At 42.5% G+C, this 17,337-nt stretch overlaps 1 protein-coding gene across 2 annotated transcripts in view; it reads left to right on the forward strand.

The window, feature by feature from the left end:
• LOC133108622 (CD166 antigen homolog) overlaps positions 1-10,257 on the forward strand; it is a 60,509-nt gene extending 50,252 nt beyond the window's left edge. Inside the window, exons 11-16 of one of the 2 annotated variants that reach the window (XM_061218237.1) lie at positions 235-356; positions 2,012-2,141; positions 5,627-5,662; positions 6,298-6,412; positions 8,260-8,379; positions 8,753-10,257. In XM_061218237.1, the coding sequence (XP_061074221.1) occupies positions 235-356; positions 2,012-2,141; positions 5,627-5,662; positions 6,298-6,412; positions 8,260-8,347 (491 nt within the window). In that variant the 3' untranslated portion in view covers positions 8,348-8,379; positions 8,753-10,257. The remainder of the gene's footprint in view (positions 1-234; positions 357-2,011; positions 2,142-5,626; positions 5,663-6,297; positions 6,413-8,259; positions 8,380-8,752) is intronic. The other variant, XM_061218238.1, reaches the window with a different exon arrangement.
• The last annotated feature ends 7,080 nt before the right edge of the window (positions 10,258-17,337 follow it).

Consider the following 17,337-nt stretch of genomic DNA (forward strand, 5'->3'; position numbering starts at 1 on the left):
TTCCATCGATTGCTGAAACAGTTTTTGTTATCAGCACGGCTATTGTTTTTCGAAACGCTCTTCAAATGCGGACTCATTCGGTCCGTTTCGTCTGGCAGTAGATCTGTTCGGTGTGAGAACCTCAAACACGCTGCCCAAAGACCTGACGAGAGTCAGCAGGGCTTCGAGCTCACTCTGGTGTCATGGCTGCATGTTCGGTGTGTCACTGACCAAACCCCGCTCCCCTCCCGACAGGCATGCCGGTGATCAAGAGTCTGAACAAGGTGAGGGGCAACGACGGCAAGCACAAGGTCCTGATCTGCGAGGTGGAGGGCTCCCCGAAACCCAACGTCCTGTGGAGCATCAATGGCACTTCCGTGAGTTCCGGGCTCCTCCGTATCCGTACGGAATACATCCTTTGACACATTCCTTGACGGGCTTCTCGACCATAAAGCAGGCCCCTGGTGAAAACGGTTCTTCCCAGAGCGTGTGACCATGCGTGAAGGATCTGCAGAGCCCGTATAATCAGTGGTGCCTTATATAAAGGGCCCCGGGCCTGTCATCGCTGTCCCGGCACGTGATTGGCCAGAGTGATCGCTGTTGCCGGGCGGTTCGGGCTGCGCTGAGTCAGGACCCCGTTTTGACAGCTCTGCGGACTGCCGGTGGACCCTCCGCCCCAAATTCTGCGCAGTTCTGCTGTGGAGAGCAGATAGAGGGCACCATGTTTGTCGTATGCGACTAATCACCGGGGGAATTTTAGTTCAGGAGCCGTCGTAGTGTTCACAAGGAACGACTGGCAGCCACAGGCTAACACCTTCCTTATCGCGCACTGCCACTGTTACAGAAGAGGCTGTCTCACTCCCCGTTATGCTTGGAGAGCTGGGTTTATAGGGCTCCGTTAGGACACCAGGAAAGTTTTAACTGTCAGGGGTTTATGTAGGGAATCATTCTACAAGCCCAGTCTAGTTGGCTGTGTTTTATTGTCTTCATTGTATTTTAATGGAGGGAAAAAGACCCAACATTTCTTGCCAGGCATTTTCTTTTAAAGGGTCAATCTTCACCCTGGGTTTTTTCACCTGGTGTAAGAAAACGTATTGAACTCCAGCCGTCTCAGTCAGGTCTGCATCAGTGCTGAATTTAGCAGTTTGGTTCCACAAGGGCCAAGGGCACACCATCTTTTACCAAGGGAGAGTATTATTGTTCAAGTGCCCCTGGCAGCATAGACACCTCCACACAATGAGCAGAGATAAGCAGACGTTGGAGGAGTCGGGGGTTATATACAAGCTGTATTGTGTGTGCGTGCTTGTGTGTGTGTATACATGGAAACACAGGACTGCTGGTTTCCCCCATTCATCCTTGTGTATGCCACGGTACGCCTAAACCGCCAGATTCATAGTGATGTCATTATTTGCTCCCCCCCCCCCCAAACTTCCTTCTTCAAGCTTGTCCAATTAAAAAGCATAGATGGAGAAATCTGAAAATCATTGCAGTCCAACATATGACCGTGGCTCCAACGTTGGCCTGTTTGTGACGCTCAGCTCAAATGGCCGCCGCCCCTCGAGCACGGGGAGTGTCGCCTCATCGCCGTTGGGCGTGGTAAGCAGGTGGCACGACAACAGCCAGCTACAGCAAAAGCTCCCGAGGTGGTGTTCATCACCCTCTTGTGGCGACAGCCGGAACTTGTTTTGTGTAATGAAGCGTTTCCCTCAGGGGGGGTGAGTCAATGAACTCATATTTATTCTCACCACATAAACCGTCAGGGTTTTCGCTGAAAGGTTTCGACTGGATTCTCTTATTAACGATCTCCTAACATCAGGATATAAATAATTTCATCGAACAAGGCCGCTGCGATGGCAGGCGCTTTCTGAACGCCGCACCAGAAGCTGTTTTTCCATTACCGGTAGAAATCCTTCCGTTCCATTTCAACATCACAGAGTGGTTCGCTGACTATGCTGTACCGTCACCGCATGGTTACGGTGCGGTAACCGTGTGGCAACCGTGTAATAACCGCCCCTCTCCGAAACGCCCGCAGGAGGAGAGTGCCTACGTCGACGGGAAGATCACTCACAAGATTGTCATGGTGCCCACGGCCAACCTCACCGTGTCTTGCACGGTCTTTAATGACCTGGGCCAAGACGTGAGGGCCATAAACGTGTCGTCCTGTAAGTACTTTCCCCAGTCCCCGCCCAATCACTCACACCTCCTAACACCGACAGCCAATCCGCCCCCGGTCGCATCGCCAACAGCTCTGAACCGCCTGCAGGACATCAAGTGAGCCATCAAGGAGCGATCTTTGACGTCTTGTCGATACCGATTTTATATTTATATATACACAGTGACAGTAGACGTTCAGCATTTTCCCAGCGTAGTTAATTAAGCAGCACGTAGTGAGATAAAGAGCTGTGAAGCTCCAGGGAAAAGGTCTGAGGTTCAGAGCTGCTGGGGATAGACCGGACCCTCTGATCGAACTAACCCCTATGTTACACTGCATGACCAGGGGCACTTCTAATGGGGATCCACTGACAAGCTTCTGACCAACATCTGACAAGCTTCTGATTAACATCTGACAAGCTTCTGACCAACATCTGACAAGCTTCTGACGAACATCTGACAAGCTTCTGATGAACATCTGACAAGCTTCTGATGAACATCTGACAAGCTTCTGACAAACATCTGACAAGCTTCTGACGAACATCTGACAAGCTTCTGACAAACATCTGACGAGATACTGACAAGCTAGTGACGGGGCTGGCCCAGTAGTATGACCAGTGATGTTACTGCAGCGTAATAATGACAAACTCTTCAACAAAGTCCTAAACAATTACTTTTGAGAAGAAAACGTTTTAAATGAGGATTAGCAATATCCATATATTGTATTCTATTATAGATGGACAAAATACAGTGTACAGGATCATACTTGAAATGATATGGGAAAATCACTAACACTTTATTTGAAGGCTCCTACGTAAGAGTTATACAGCTCCTTCATAAGCAAATCTAAAGCATTTTCCCGGCCATCGCAATCGGTTTTCTAAAATTTCCCTCGGGATGAATAAAGTATCTATCCATCTATCTATCTATTCGTAAGTGCTTAGGAAGGAGTTGTATAGCTCTTATATAGGCTCTTAGAATTGCACACTTTTCTACACGGCCCCCTGACCAAAATTTGACGAGTATCTGACGAGCGTGTGGTGAGCTCCTGACGACCTCCTGACGACCTCCTAACTCCACGTCTCCGCCAATGCTTTGTGCAGGGGCTGGTGATGAATTGGGCTGCATGCTAACAAGAATGTGTTGATTAATAGGCACTTGGCTCACAGCCACTGAAGGCTGCCATGTCAAAAGAGGCGAATTTCACAAAGATCCTTGTTTTTTTTTTTTTTATCTTTCTTTTTTGGAAGGCACTTCTTCACATTTCACTCGTTTCTATTTCCGGGGCGTTTGTCTGTGTCGGGGTGCTGGGCTCTGTCCCTTTCCCTCCTGCCTCTGGGGCATTAATTTGCACGTTTTTTCACTTGAAAATCACAAAGAATGCTAAAAAAGAAAACATGGTCACCCGCGTGTGGCATGATCATCGCTGGCATGTCTTTACAGGGCTTTGGGTCTGCGGGCTCCTAGCTCATCTTTCACAGGTCCTACATTAATACAGTATCTATCGTGCACTTTCCTGGCATCAAGAAAGTTTTAAGATTATGTTTTTAAGTGCAAGGCGTACTCACTAGTCTGACCAATCGTGTTCCTGCAAGTGTAATAATTAGAAACGATTAATTAAAGTCCTAATTACCTTTAAGAGGAAGGCCTTTTAATCGATGATTAGCAATGTGCATATACAGTCCCCTCAAAAAGTATTGGAGCAGCAAGGTAAATTCCTTACCTTTACACTGAAGACAATTGAACTTGAGGGGCAAAAGATATAGAGATGAGATGACAGATCTGAATTTCAGCTTTTATTTCCTGGTATTTTTATCTAGATTTGTTAAAGAACTTATACCATATCACCTTTTGTATCAGAACACCCAATTTTAAAAGTATTGGAACATGTGACTGATGGGTGTTTTCTTGTTGCCCAGATGTGTGCTGTTAGATTGATTGGTTAAACAATAAATAGTTCTGAATGTTTACTCTTGGTTTTAGCCCAGGGTTTTTTGCCTGTGAAGACTGCATTTGTGTTAGAAAAGATAAACCAACATGAAGGCCAGAGAGCTGTCTTTCGGGGAAAAGCAAGCCATTTTGAAGCTTAGAAAAGAGGGGAAATCAATCAAAGCCATTGCACAAGCATTGAGGATAACTTGTACAACAACTTGGAATGTTCTGAAAAGGAAAGAAACCGCTGGTGTAAAAACCGCTGAGACATTGAACAGGTCGACCAAGGAAAAGTGCTGTGAAGGAAAGCCCCAAAACATCAGTCAGTGACATCACAAAAAATCTCCACAGGGCAAGGGTGAAGCTATCTCAATCAACCGCATTTTCAAGCAGCAATATAGAGGCTATACCACAAGATGCAAATTGGCAGGCAAGATTACAATTGGCAAAGAAGTACAGTGATGAGCCACAAACGTTATGAAACAAAGTTTTATGGACTGATTAGACCAAGATTAACCTCTACCAAAGTGATGGAAAGGTCAGAGTGTGGAGAAAGAAGGGATCTGCTCATGCTCCAAAACAAGCTTATCTGTGAAGCAAGGTGGAGGAAGTGTCATGGCTTGGGCTTGCATGGCTACTTCTGGAGTGGGCTCACTAATCTTTATTAATGATGTAACTCATGATGGCAACAGCAGGATGAATTCAGCAGTCTACAAACTTACGGAGAAATGTGTCCAAAGTAATTGGGAGGAACTTCATCATGCAGCAAGACAATGACCCAAAACACACTGCCAACATAACAAAGCACTTCATTATGGAGAAAAAGCAGAAGGTTTTAGACTGGCCAAGTCAATCACCAGACCTTAACCCAATTGAGTATGCATTTCACCTCCTGAAGAGAAGATTGAAGAGAAGTTTTTGTCATGTCAATGGGTCACAGGCTTGGATCAGTTACTGCAAGCAAGGGATATGCTACCAAATATTAAGTATTACTTAAATTTACTTAAGTACTGTTCTAATACTTTTTCTCAGGTCTGTGGTCTGATACCAAAGGTGCTATGTTTAAGTAGTTACACATCCAGGGGTAAATACCAGGAAATAAAAGCTGAAATTCTGGACTCGTGTTCTTATCTTTATCTCAACCTCAAATGTATGGAATGTTTTGCAAAAACAAAGGAATTGGCCTTGCTGTTCCAATACTTTTGGAGGGGACTGTATCCTTTATTGCCCTTCAACAGAATTGTTTGCCTTCTTTAAAGGGAATTGTTTTGCTTACACAAGTAGATCAGTATGAAAACAGCATAAAAACACAATGTACAACTGAACATCATTTGCATTATAAATTTGCATATCAATTAGTAAATGCCATAGCTGCATACTAAGAGCAGGGTCAGCCGGTGCAAATCTCTTAGTCTGTTTATTGCAATTAAGCCCTGCCGACATTTTGTCCCAGGCGGCAGATTACGGTTTTTATTTCAACCACAGCCACAGAAATGACGTTGCATTTAAGCCTACCATTTATTTTCTGTATCGGACGTTAATTTGATTTCATATCTGATTTCAGTATTTAAGGAGGAGGAAAAAGTGATGGAAAAACAAGGTAAGTTGCTTATTAATTTGTTTTTAATTTGATGATGAGGAACTGGGAAAGTCTACCCGATAGACGGAAAAAAACGGAAAGCGATCCGTAAACTTGTTGCCGGGAGCCGTGATAAAACAGTATTTCAGATACATAAACCTTTTCGTCGGAGGAGTTTTAATCTTCGCATTGCTGTGCTGTCGACAGACGGCAATGAGGTGGGACCCATGCCCAGATCTTACCGCTCTAGTTTTAAGGGGTTTGTTTTTTCCCCCTTCTTTTTTGTGCAAAGGAGGGTATTGTTGACACCCAGTCGAGCAGCCCGACACCTTGACAAACCTGTTGTTATGGCCAAACATGGCCTTCATTACTCAGCTACGGGGAAACGAGTTTTAACGGAAGCCATTCCACTCGGAAATGCATTATCACCTTTTTTTTATTTCTTTTTTTACTTTATGGTTGTAAGATTAATGGCAGTCGTGCCCTGAAGCTTTTCCTTTTTCCCCAACTGTCTTGCTGTGCAATAAGGTTAGGCACAAGCTTCAGTGCGTTCCCTGTAATAGCCAGGCAGATCAAAGCTGCGCTATTCTGTGAAGCACGCTGCATATTTTAGCGAGTGTTGCTTATGTTTATCCCCGTTTGTTTTGCTGTTCCAGACCAGACGGATGACTCAGGCGACCAGGCCAAGCTGATTGTGGGGATTGTGGTGGGCCTGCTCTTGGCCGCATTGGTGGTGGGGTTGGTGTACTGGATATACATGAAGAAATCCAAGTAAGCCCCCCCCCCCTTACAAACATACACACACAAAACTGCTTTTTCAAAATGTTTCATGGGCTGTCATGTGCCTCGTACTGCTAATGCATTTGTTCCCAGTCTAGCCAGAGTGGCTGGCAGACGGCTCTGAACATACCAGACCTGTGTCAAATACGTAGTTGTTTAGGATTCAAATACTCTTCTGCCAACAAAGAGAACCAGAATTGTTCCAATACACCAGACAAGCTCAGTAAAGCGTGGGAAAGTATTTGAATCCGAAACAATATTTACCCAGGCCTGAAACATACAAGTTGGTTGTTGGAATTGTGAGAAGAGAGAATGGAGGCTAAACATCGGTTTCAAACACCAGAAAAAATTTGAATTCTATCAGGCACCTGCTTAAACCCAGAGTGCATGTACCAAGGAGGCGTTACAGAATCCCTGACTCCGCGTGCCATAGCTTAATAATGGTTTAACACCGAAAACAAATAACTCCTTATTTGAACATACGAGACAACACAGTGGAACCCATAACCAGACGGACAGAACCGGCTGTCATGAACAGGACTCGAGTGAAGAGAATTCATTTGCTGGAAGTTTGCGGTACATTATCTTACTTGCACATTACAGCTCCATATTAGGGATAATGCAAAGCGTTAATAATGTGATATTATGGTAACGAAGCTGTAAGTAGCTACCCACACCTCCCCACAAAGTGTGGTACTGAAGTATGTATCAACAGAGCAGTGCGACCAATTGCTTTCATATGAAGCAGTATCAGAGCTGTAAATTGCTCTCATTTTCTCAGTAGGGAACCAGAGGCTAAGCCAGTTGAGGCACCATTTAAGAAATGCGTTGAACATACTTTGCTTTTCACGCCCAATCGCAATACAGAGGCTGAAAGGCAAGTCATTCTCTGTGCACCTAAAAAAAAAAAAAAAAAAAAATTAGCATACATAAATTTTAAAAGGTTCGATGCAAAAACAACAGGTGGAAAGGTCTCCTCACTGCCATTATGTAATTCTAGCCCATCTGCTGTGGCCGTTTCACGAAATAAACCCATTTATACTGTCACTCCTGCCGTAATGTGCAGTATGGACGTGACAGATTTTGCCCTCCTCCTCTGTTGCTAAGGTACTGCTGTGCTGAAATGTCACCACCTTCCTTCTGTTTATTCAAATCACTCTGGCAGATAAAGTCAAAAAAATTCAATGGAATAAATGGGTGAAAAAAAAAAAAACGAGAAAGAAAAAAAACATCCATTCAATTTTTTCCCTACGCATTGTGTTGTGTGCAGACGCATTTTATGTAAACGAAGCTGACATTTTATTTGTCTGGCTTTTGCCTGATAAGAAGGGAGAGATCCTTTCAGCTTCCGGTCTCCCGCATACTAAAAACCAACATAAAGTTTCTGAGATGAGAGGGTGCAGACAGAGGTTCCCCTCTGTGAAACACCAGGAGGTTGCTTGAGACGTCCATCCCACTGCGTTGTGGATTTAAAATAGGTCTACCCTATTTCCTTTTTCCTTTTTCAGTCCATAGACGAACACATATAACACACAAATGAGCTGCCCTAATTTGGAACAGGAGGCAGGTCAGCAGTAATATAGAATAACAATAATACTGAATAGTAGCTTATGTGCCAGACGGTGAGATCAGTGCAGCTGTTGGGCCCTTGAGCTAGGCACGTAACGTCTAATCAACTGGAAGTCACTTTGGATAAAAGCATCAGCTAAAGAACAAGTTATTATTATTATTATCATCATCATCAACACTAAAGAGAAGTGTCAGTTCCCTCGCATGTGCCTGTAAGTGGGCAGAGACGCGGTCGTCTGAAATGCTGACTGTGAGTGCGTGTGCTTCAGGCAGGGAATGTGGAAAACGGGGGAGGAAGCCGGCACCTCGGAGGAGAGCAAGAAGCTGGAGGAGAACAACCACAAAGCGGAGGCGTAGAGGAGCCGAGCCCGCGTTCAGAGAGGAGGAAGGTGAGGCCAACCCCCGCTCCGTGTGCCGAGCATGTACTCGGACATTATTACTAATGTGTAACTACGAGTAACTAACGTGGTCTGCAACAATATGACATTAGCACAGGAGGTAAGAGCAATAGGCAGTCAGAGGGTCGCTGGTTTAATCGATTCGAAGTATACCTGAGCAGAAAGGTTGTATGCTTGGCCACTTGTACCGTATCAAATCAAATGTTTCAGCTCGGTTGACCTTGTTTAATACATTACTTTAAAATTGCCTTGTAAATTCACTGAATCATTTTTTTCAGGCTCTCAAAAAAAAAAAAAAAGGTTGTGTGAAATATCAAAGCGCTAAATATTAACCTCAGGTTATTTCTCTTCATTATTTCTCCAGGGAAGAAGTGGTAATGAGAGGCCATAGTGCATTTACTCGCTGTTTGAGAGAAGAAGAAAAAAAAAATCAAAAAGGAGACATCGGAGCGTTTTTTTTTCTTGAACATAGATGACATCCATCAGGCTTTTAGTGCAACTTGACCAGCAGATCTTTCTCCCAAAGTCCTGAGATGTACATACTTACGCACCCACGGTCACAGAAAAAAAAAAAAAAAAAAGAAATTGAAAGAATGTGTTGTATATGGATTTTTATTTTGCTGAGTGTGCACTGAAGACTGCTTTTTCCTCCTTTTTGTGTTCCTGGTGAATGCGCTTTCGTACTCGGTGAAGTAGGTTTCTGGTATTTTTTCAATTTTTTTTTTCTTTTTCTTCATCTTCTCTTTTGGGTAAAAATGTCAATTCACTGTACACTACTTAGGCCTATATAAATACACATAGCCAGTGGTTTCATGGGCAAGTATAGTTCGTTTCCTCCGCTCTCTAGCAGGACTGCTGTACACCAAGGACTAATTGGACTATTTGGGGAAGAATCTATGCTTGTTATTGCGACTCTGTGGGTTTCCGCTTGGGAGATGCTTCACTGCTGTTACTTCGCTACACCTCAAGAATTCATTTTTGCATTTGCCGCTTTCATTCCAAGTGTCATTTTAACGTCGGTTCGGTTAAAGAGTGGAGTGCAGCATCTAGGATTTTGTTTTGGGAAATAAAATGATTGGGAGTTTTTAAAATCGCGAGCCGAATTGTCACACCACCCTCTTTTATTTTTTATTTTTTTGGTATGCCAATCTTTGGGAAAGTTATGCTGTTTAGTCTTTTGTAACCGTTCTCTTGTTCCTTCACGAAAATGAGTAATATTTCATTACAAACAACAAAATATATATAATATACAAAATAAACAGTGCGTTGGATTTCATTTTGTCAGTCTGCACCTCTATGGTACTTTTGCTGGTTTGTGTGGAAACGCTTACTGTGCCGTAAGAACTGGTGAGCATCCACTGTAGTTTGAGGAGATTTACTGTACCTGTAAATATGGCTGATCCCCAGATGCTTTCCCCCCCCCCCCCCTGTTAATACTGTACAAGACATGTTAGCTGTGCCTTTGGCGTTAGATAGGTTTAGTCAATTTTGCCTTCATTCTTTCACAAAGTTTTTCACTTCAGCTGTTTGAGAAGGTCGTGTACAGTAGATCAACTCCTTGCATTCTTTACAAAAATAATAAATAAAAAAAATGCTGTTATGTGAGCAAATTTCCTTTGTTTTAATTTTCGTTTTTGATTGAAGGACGTTGCGGATAAGGTGCAGGAGGGAACTGTGAAAGCATTGTTGCGTTAATAGTTTTTTTGTTCGTTTTATTTTAGTTGATTAAATCCATCAGGTCAGCAGTGAAACCAAAGAGGGTGAAGTGAGAAGGCCATATAAGTATTGTAAATACTGACTTTTGTTTTTGTACTTTTGTTTAAAATAAAATGTACATTTTGAAGAAAACAATAAACTCCTGAAAATACAGTTATTTGTTTCCTTTGAATTATTTCTTGCAGTAGTTGTGTGTCTCCATGAGACTATTTCATTTGCCCTGTTCTGTAAATGGTCATGTTGTTCACAAAGAATATAACATTAGGAAGGTTACGTGCATCGATTGCTTCAGCTATAGCAGTCAGACACATTTTTACCATTCTATGTATATCAAATTTAAGTTTAAAACAAACAGGTGAAGAAACTGGAGCCTGAACTAATGCTCAGCAAAGCATAAAATGGCATATTTCATTGCCTAGAAACTAAACTGACAATTTATGCTAAGGCACAGAGTAAAATATGGTCTGAAGTCTAGAAATGCCCATAGACCTACACTCCTTGAGCTCACTGATCTGAACACCCTTGCTGAAAAGACCTGCTGGGATTCTAAGCTATGAAAGCTTGTTAAGATGGTAGAGTAAGTTAATGAAAGCTGGTTAAGATGGTAAAGTTAGCTGGTGAAAGCTGGTTAAGATGGTAGTTAGCTGGTGAAAGCTGATTAAACTGGTAGAGTAAACTGGTTAAGCTGGTTAAACTGATAGAGTAAACTGGTTAAGCTGATAGAGTAAGGTGGTAAAACTGGTAGAGTAAGCTGGTTAAGCTGATAGAGTAAGCTGGTTAAACTGATAGAGTAAACTGGTTAAGCTGATAGAGTAAGCTGGTTAAACTGATAGAGTAAACTGGTTAAGCTGATAGAGTAAGCTGGTTAAACTGATAGAGTAAACTGGTTAAGCTGATAGAGTAAGCTGGTTGTCAGACTGGGGGACTAGCTGAGTACATAGGCTGGCCAGCTGGACAGCTGGTTGACAAGCTAAAAGTGTGGAGGACACAGCTTATGCTAACTGTCCCAGCTTAGGCTGGTTTAAACTACAAATCAACTTTTACATTGTTGAGTTTATGGGTCCACAGTGACACTAAATATGGGCCAGGCAAATGAAATCTCTAAGCATACCCCCCACCCAATCCAAGTTGTCAAAGTGAATATGGCAGCTCTGAAAAGAATCATCTTTAAAAATAAAATTTAACATTGCTTAGTGCGAATTCCAGGAAGACAGCACCAGCAGAGCAGCACTGTGTGGATAGGGCTTTTGAGGGGAATCACTGCACAGCGTAAAATGCACCTTAGGCCTTTTCCAAATTAGTCTACAAAGCGTGAATACCAGATTTAATCATCAACGTCCCAGTGTTCCAATTACGCAAGGTACACAGAGTAGAACAATCGGTCTCTACACGCCGACTAACCAAAATAATTGACTTCCGTTTTCCCTACATTTGTGCTATCCTATTCCAAGTAGGCTTGTAAAAGACCTCGCAGTACCCATCCCGTGAATGGAGCCAATGCTTCCACTTCCAGGCAAAGGAGCCAGTGCCAGTGCTTTGGTGAGAATAAAACTTTAGCATCCACATGTAGAGGGTTCCCATGATGCTAATTCAGCAGGGGCACCTCGTCTTAGCTCAGGGATGCTGATCCAGCAAACAAAGTTAGCAGCGTAAGTTATACAGTGCTGGGCAAAAGTCTTAGGCACCCTAGATTTTTTTAATATAAATTTGTCTTTGATGGATTATTTTTCTTTTCTGCACTAGTGTCAGTAGAAAACGAACAAATGTGAAATTTGCTTTCCCAAAAAAAAAAAAAAACACTTTTGTAAAAGTAACTAATAGACCGCTTTTCAGATAAACTCGATCGAGGCTGTCTGGGATTAGCAGTAGAGCCAGAAGCAAGCAGAAGAGCTGTCAAGTTCACCAACATCCTGGAATAACCTTTTATTTTCATATAAAACTGCGGGATGGATGACCTAGAATTGATGTAGTTTTGAAGGCGAAGGGTAGTCACAACAAATATTAAATTGATTTAGTTTTTAACTATTCACTGCTCTTTACTTCAATATTTAGAACCTTCATGTGATTATTTTTGAAAGCATCGTCACTAAGGAATTTATTTACATATGCCCAATAATTTTCCACAGGACTGATCCCATGGTTAAAGTGCAATAAGATGCTGAGTTATTTAATATATCATGGTTAAAGTGTAATAAGATGCTGAGTTATTTAATATATCATGGTTAAAGTATAATAAGATGCTGAGTTATTTAATATATCATGGTTAAAGTGCAATAAGATGCTGAGTTACTTAATATATCATGGTTAAAGTGTAATAAGATGCGGAGTTACTTAATATATCATGGTTAAAGTGTAATAAGATGCTGAGTTATTTAATATATCATGGTTAAAGTGTAATAAGATGCTGAGTTCTTTAATATATCATGGTTAAAGTGTAATAAGATGCTGAGTTATTTAATATATCATGGTTAAAGTGTAATAAGATGCTGAGTTATTTAATATATCATGGTTAAAGTGTAATAAGATGCAAAGTTCTTTAATATATCATGGTTAAAGTATAATAAGATGCTGAGTTATTTAATATATCATGGTTAAAGTGTAATAAGATGCTGAGTTCTTTAATATATCATGGTTAAAGTATAATAAGATGCTGAGTTATTTAATATATCATGGTTAAAGTGTAATAAGATGCTGAGTTACTTAATATATCATGGTTAAAGTGTAATAAGATGCTGAGTTATTTAATAATATAACTCTCGGATCTCATAGATAAAAACTCCTAGAGCAGCCTAATTCCCCCTCGTTAGTGAGTTTCTTTGTCTAGAAAAGCGTTTCAGGTGCAGAAAAGCCTATCCATTCCTATTGGTCTTCAGAACTGAACCACTCAGTGGTGAAATTAGCGCACAACTTTTGTTGCTTGACAAAAATAACTAAATAAATGTAGAAATTAGAAAACCTGGCCTATCCTCTCTCAATAGTTGAACAGTGAGCGCACACCCATAGATTCTCTCCTTACGCGTTATGTGCGTTATGTCATGTAAACCTGCACAGTCATCAACCCTCCATTTCTAAGCTTATAGCAGGTGGGAGTGGGCGTTTAGCTTAAGGAACTTAGCTCAGGAATGATTCACTTCATCCGGGAATAATTTGCCTCATTAGCTGCCACAGGCATCAGAGACAGGCAGATGGATGCACACAAATGCACTTTTAAAAAAAAAAATTTTTTTTTTTTTTAATGAATGGAAAATATGTTCTAAAAACCTATTTGGCACAGTGCCACATCTCCTGTTATTAGTTTTTTTGGCGTTGATATTGTTGATGATACAAAAATATACAGTGCCTACACACCCTTTATGGAGATTAACAACGCCATCACCAGCTCAAAAACAACAAACACCAGACTTGACAGACTCAAATTGTTTTTTACACACGCACAAACACGCACACGCTCACACGTGCAGACGCTCACACACGCACACGCTCACACACGCTCACACACGCTCACACACACAGACACACACTCACTCAGACACACTCAGACTGAATCACACACACATGCTCACACACATGCACTCACACACTGACACACTCTCTCTCTCTCACACACACACACACACACACACACACACACACACACACACACACACACACACATACACTCACACACTCACCTCATTTGGACCGACTGCCTCTCCATTCCTCTCATTGACATTTTCTCCATCGGTCCCTTGGTCTCCAGACGTCACATCCACTTTGGCACCTGCCCTGCCCTAAACCTGTACGAGGAGACGTCCATTCAGCTGCCCTGCCCTAAACCTGTATGAGGAGACGTCCATTCAGCTGCCCTGCCCTAAACCTGTATGAGGAGACTTCCATTCAGCACCAGATCCTGGGCCTCCTTTAACTGCATTCACTCTATTTACCACACAATAATACACACACGGCTCTCCCCCAGCCAGACTTACCAGACATGGATTTAAAATCCACCAGAAGAACTGAGGGAAAATGCACACTTTGTACTGGTAGCAACAAATGGCTACATTACAAGATGAACAAACATGAGTATTTAACTGTCATTAAAACAATAAGTTGTTTGATGAGGACCTCTATTTTCCATCTTTTTATCGCCTACATTAAAAACTACTTTTCGGTTGCCAACATGCTCATGTTCTTTCTTAAATATGAAAGAAAAATTAATACCACAGATACCAGCAGTCTAACGAGTGGATTCATACCTCATTATATGGCTAAATCTCTCATCTATCACTACATAATTATGTGGACACAAACAGGACTCCATCGATTGCTAACCAAAGGGGCGAGGGTAAGAGAAGGCAGGGGGGGGGCGAGCAAACAAACAAACAGTTTTTCATGACAATAATTATTTTCTTGTTTTTTTTATAATGACTGATCTAGGTGATTATGTTATGAAGCGGGTTGTTTTGACGCTGGATGCGGATTTGACCGAGACTGCATTCTACAGCGATTGTGAAACAAGCAATACGGTTGTTTACAAACCGTATCGCTCCCTACACAAACCCTTACAAATCATAAATATTACAATACGTAATATTGTGTCATTAATATCTTCCGTACGCTGTAAGCGCTTAATAAAAGCAATACGGCACTTGAATCTGTGCAGTATTGTAAACACGGTCACAGGCAGAACTTTGTGTTGTGCCTAACACCTCCGTGGTCGCGACTGCTTAATTAATACATCCGCATAATACAAAAGGCTTGTAGGATGTTTCCGAAAATTAATAGAAAATTAATCATGGAAGACCAGTCTGCGCTCTTTTCAAATCCCCAGTCAGTGATTCTCAGGCCACATCGGGTCTGTGACTAAGTATGTCGAAAAAGTCCCTGGCATTTCCTTTAATTAGTGCTATAATTACATTTTGATTAATCACCAAATTTTTGTCACGTTGAACAATAATTGCTTGTTTTCAACCGAGGGGATGTTCTGAAGAAAGGAGTGAATGAAAAAACAGAAAACCGGCTGTAATGGTCCTATAGCCATCTGTACGTGACGTGACATGAATCGCATAATTCGATAAACGAAATAAAGAATGAATGAAATCAAATGTTGCAACCAATTTATATAAAACACTGCACAACAGATTATACTGTAGGCCACCTGTATTACAGAAAACAATAAAAATAATGATTTCATAAAATATAAATTAATGGAACATATCACAGCTTTACATATTAGACAAGGCAATTATACTTTTTTCTCTTTAAAAAAAAAAAAGAAAAAGAAAAGAGAAAAAAAAAAAAAAAGGGACATCCTGTCAACCTGGAGACACTGCCCACCCAGACAGGCTAATTATCAGTTTAGAGACTTTTCAAGTTTAGGAGGAAAGAAAATGGAGAAAGGTGAAAAAATAAGGCTTCAAAGTCATAAAAGGAAAAAGAGGGGGGGGAGTGGGGGATGGGGAGAGTGGCGGAACAAGGCGAATTCGCAGAAGACACGGGCGGCCCGGATTATTCGACAAAGGCCGCTCGTTAAACTGCGACGGACCGCCGAAGGCCTCATTAAAAACTGCACGGAACACAGCGCCTCTGCGGCCAGGGCCCGTAGCTGAACTCCAAAATGGCCTCCTGAACGCACGTCCATTAGCCGCAGGTAAATACGCTTAAGCGTAATCAGAAAATTAGTGTCCGACGCAACCGCTTATGCTTAAACTCAAAGGAAAACGGGAGCCTCCCTGGGGAGACCAGCACTTCTGTGGAGTGTGTAAAGAGTACAGATCTTTTTTTAAAGGGATACGAGTCCTGACATGCCAAGGAAACGCGGGGTACTGCAGATGGGGCTTCAGGGGCTGGCTCTGTGAGGCTGGCTCGTGCAGCGTTTGAGCGGAGGATCCTAGTAAGCTGTCGAGCAGATGGATGCTAACACTGCCTTAAGCTTGTGCATTGCTGGACCCCAACATGGGAATACGAAGAGTATCCACCCGTCTACGAAAGCCCTAAACGGGCTTCTAGAAACCCGACAACAAGGTACATTCAGGAACGACGCAAAACTATTTTTTTTGGAAGGTTCAAAGCCTTATATTTTTGTCTTGTAAAAAACTGCGAGCCGGGAGGGCGCCGGACGCATGCGTGGCTCTGGCATGCATGTCTGAATGGACACGTCGCGATTCCTCAGGACCGTAAAGACTAAATGGAGAGGCTTGTTCCTCAAACGCGGAACGCGTGTAACAGAAACGCGGCGTTCTGGGAGGCTCTAGGTCCCGCCATCCCCACGGCAGGCCCTGCACACAAGCAGCACTGTTTTTCTGGCTGGATCGAGACTGTCCAGAGGGCATGTGATAGCAGCACGCTTTAGTGTGGTGGGGGAGGGGGGGTAGGAGTGTGTGCCAGTGGAACAGAAGAGTAGCTTTAGTTTTATTGTCCTTTCATATTTTCAGTTTTTCTGAAAATCTGGAACAATCAAATATAATCACTTCAGAGTGTCTGTAACAATCTCTTAAAATTTGGAGTTTTCCCCCAAAGCAATACAAGGTGACAGATAAATGGGTTCTGGTCGCCTGCATATTTCAGCAATAAATAAACGACTTGATTCGATTGGGTTTTGATGACTCCAGTAACGCTACGTTTCGAGTGCGGGAACTGGGATATGCAGGCCGACGTTAAATAAATATCGCCTTGCGATAACAAGGAGGGAAACAATTATTTTTGTTGCAGATTTAATTTGGAGATTTAGTTAGGGATGGAAATTGGAACAGACAGTGCTGGGTATTCTGGGAGCTGTAGGAGCGTAGTTGCCGCAGCATTGATTAGCATTCTAATGCACACGTCTCCACTCCCTGGAGCTGACACTCAACAGCTCCTGCAAGCCAGCGCAGCCAGGACTCGAGTCAGGTATGGCATTCCTTTCCATTTAAATTCACTAATTGACGAAAAGGGACGGAAGTGAAACGGAATTCACTCCGTCCCGGTAATTCTTCCATTTTGAGGGCTGCGTTCGGAATGACAATTTTGACTGTAACCAAGAGTCTTTTTTTTTCTCCCGAGGCGGGGTTGCTTCACGCACTTCGCCAAACCATTTCTCTCTCGTTTCCTCTCCCGTTTTCTCTCCCGTTTTGAGTCGGTAATTGCGTCTTTTCCTCGGTACCTGTGCGTGCGCGATCACGATGCGCTCGCCCAATTACTGTCCCCACAAAGGGCTGCTCGGTGCTACAGGAAAGCTAGCACCAATGACCGCATCACATGATCGCATGACAAAAC

Source organism: Conger conger, chromosome 13, assembly GCF_963514075.1.
Source record: "Conger conger chromosome 13, fConCon1.1, whole genome shotgun sequence".
Taxonomy (NCBI): Eukaryota; Metazoa; Chordata; class Actinopteri; order Anguilliformes; family Congridae; genus Conger; species Conger conger.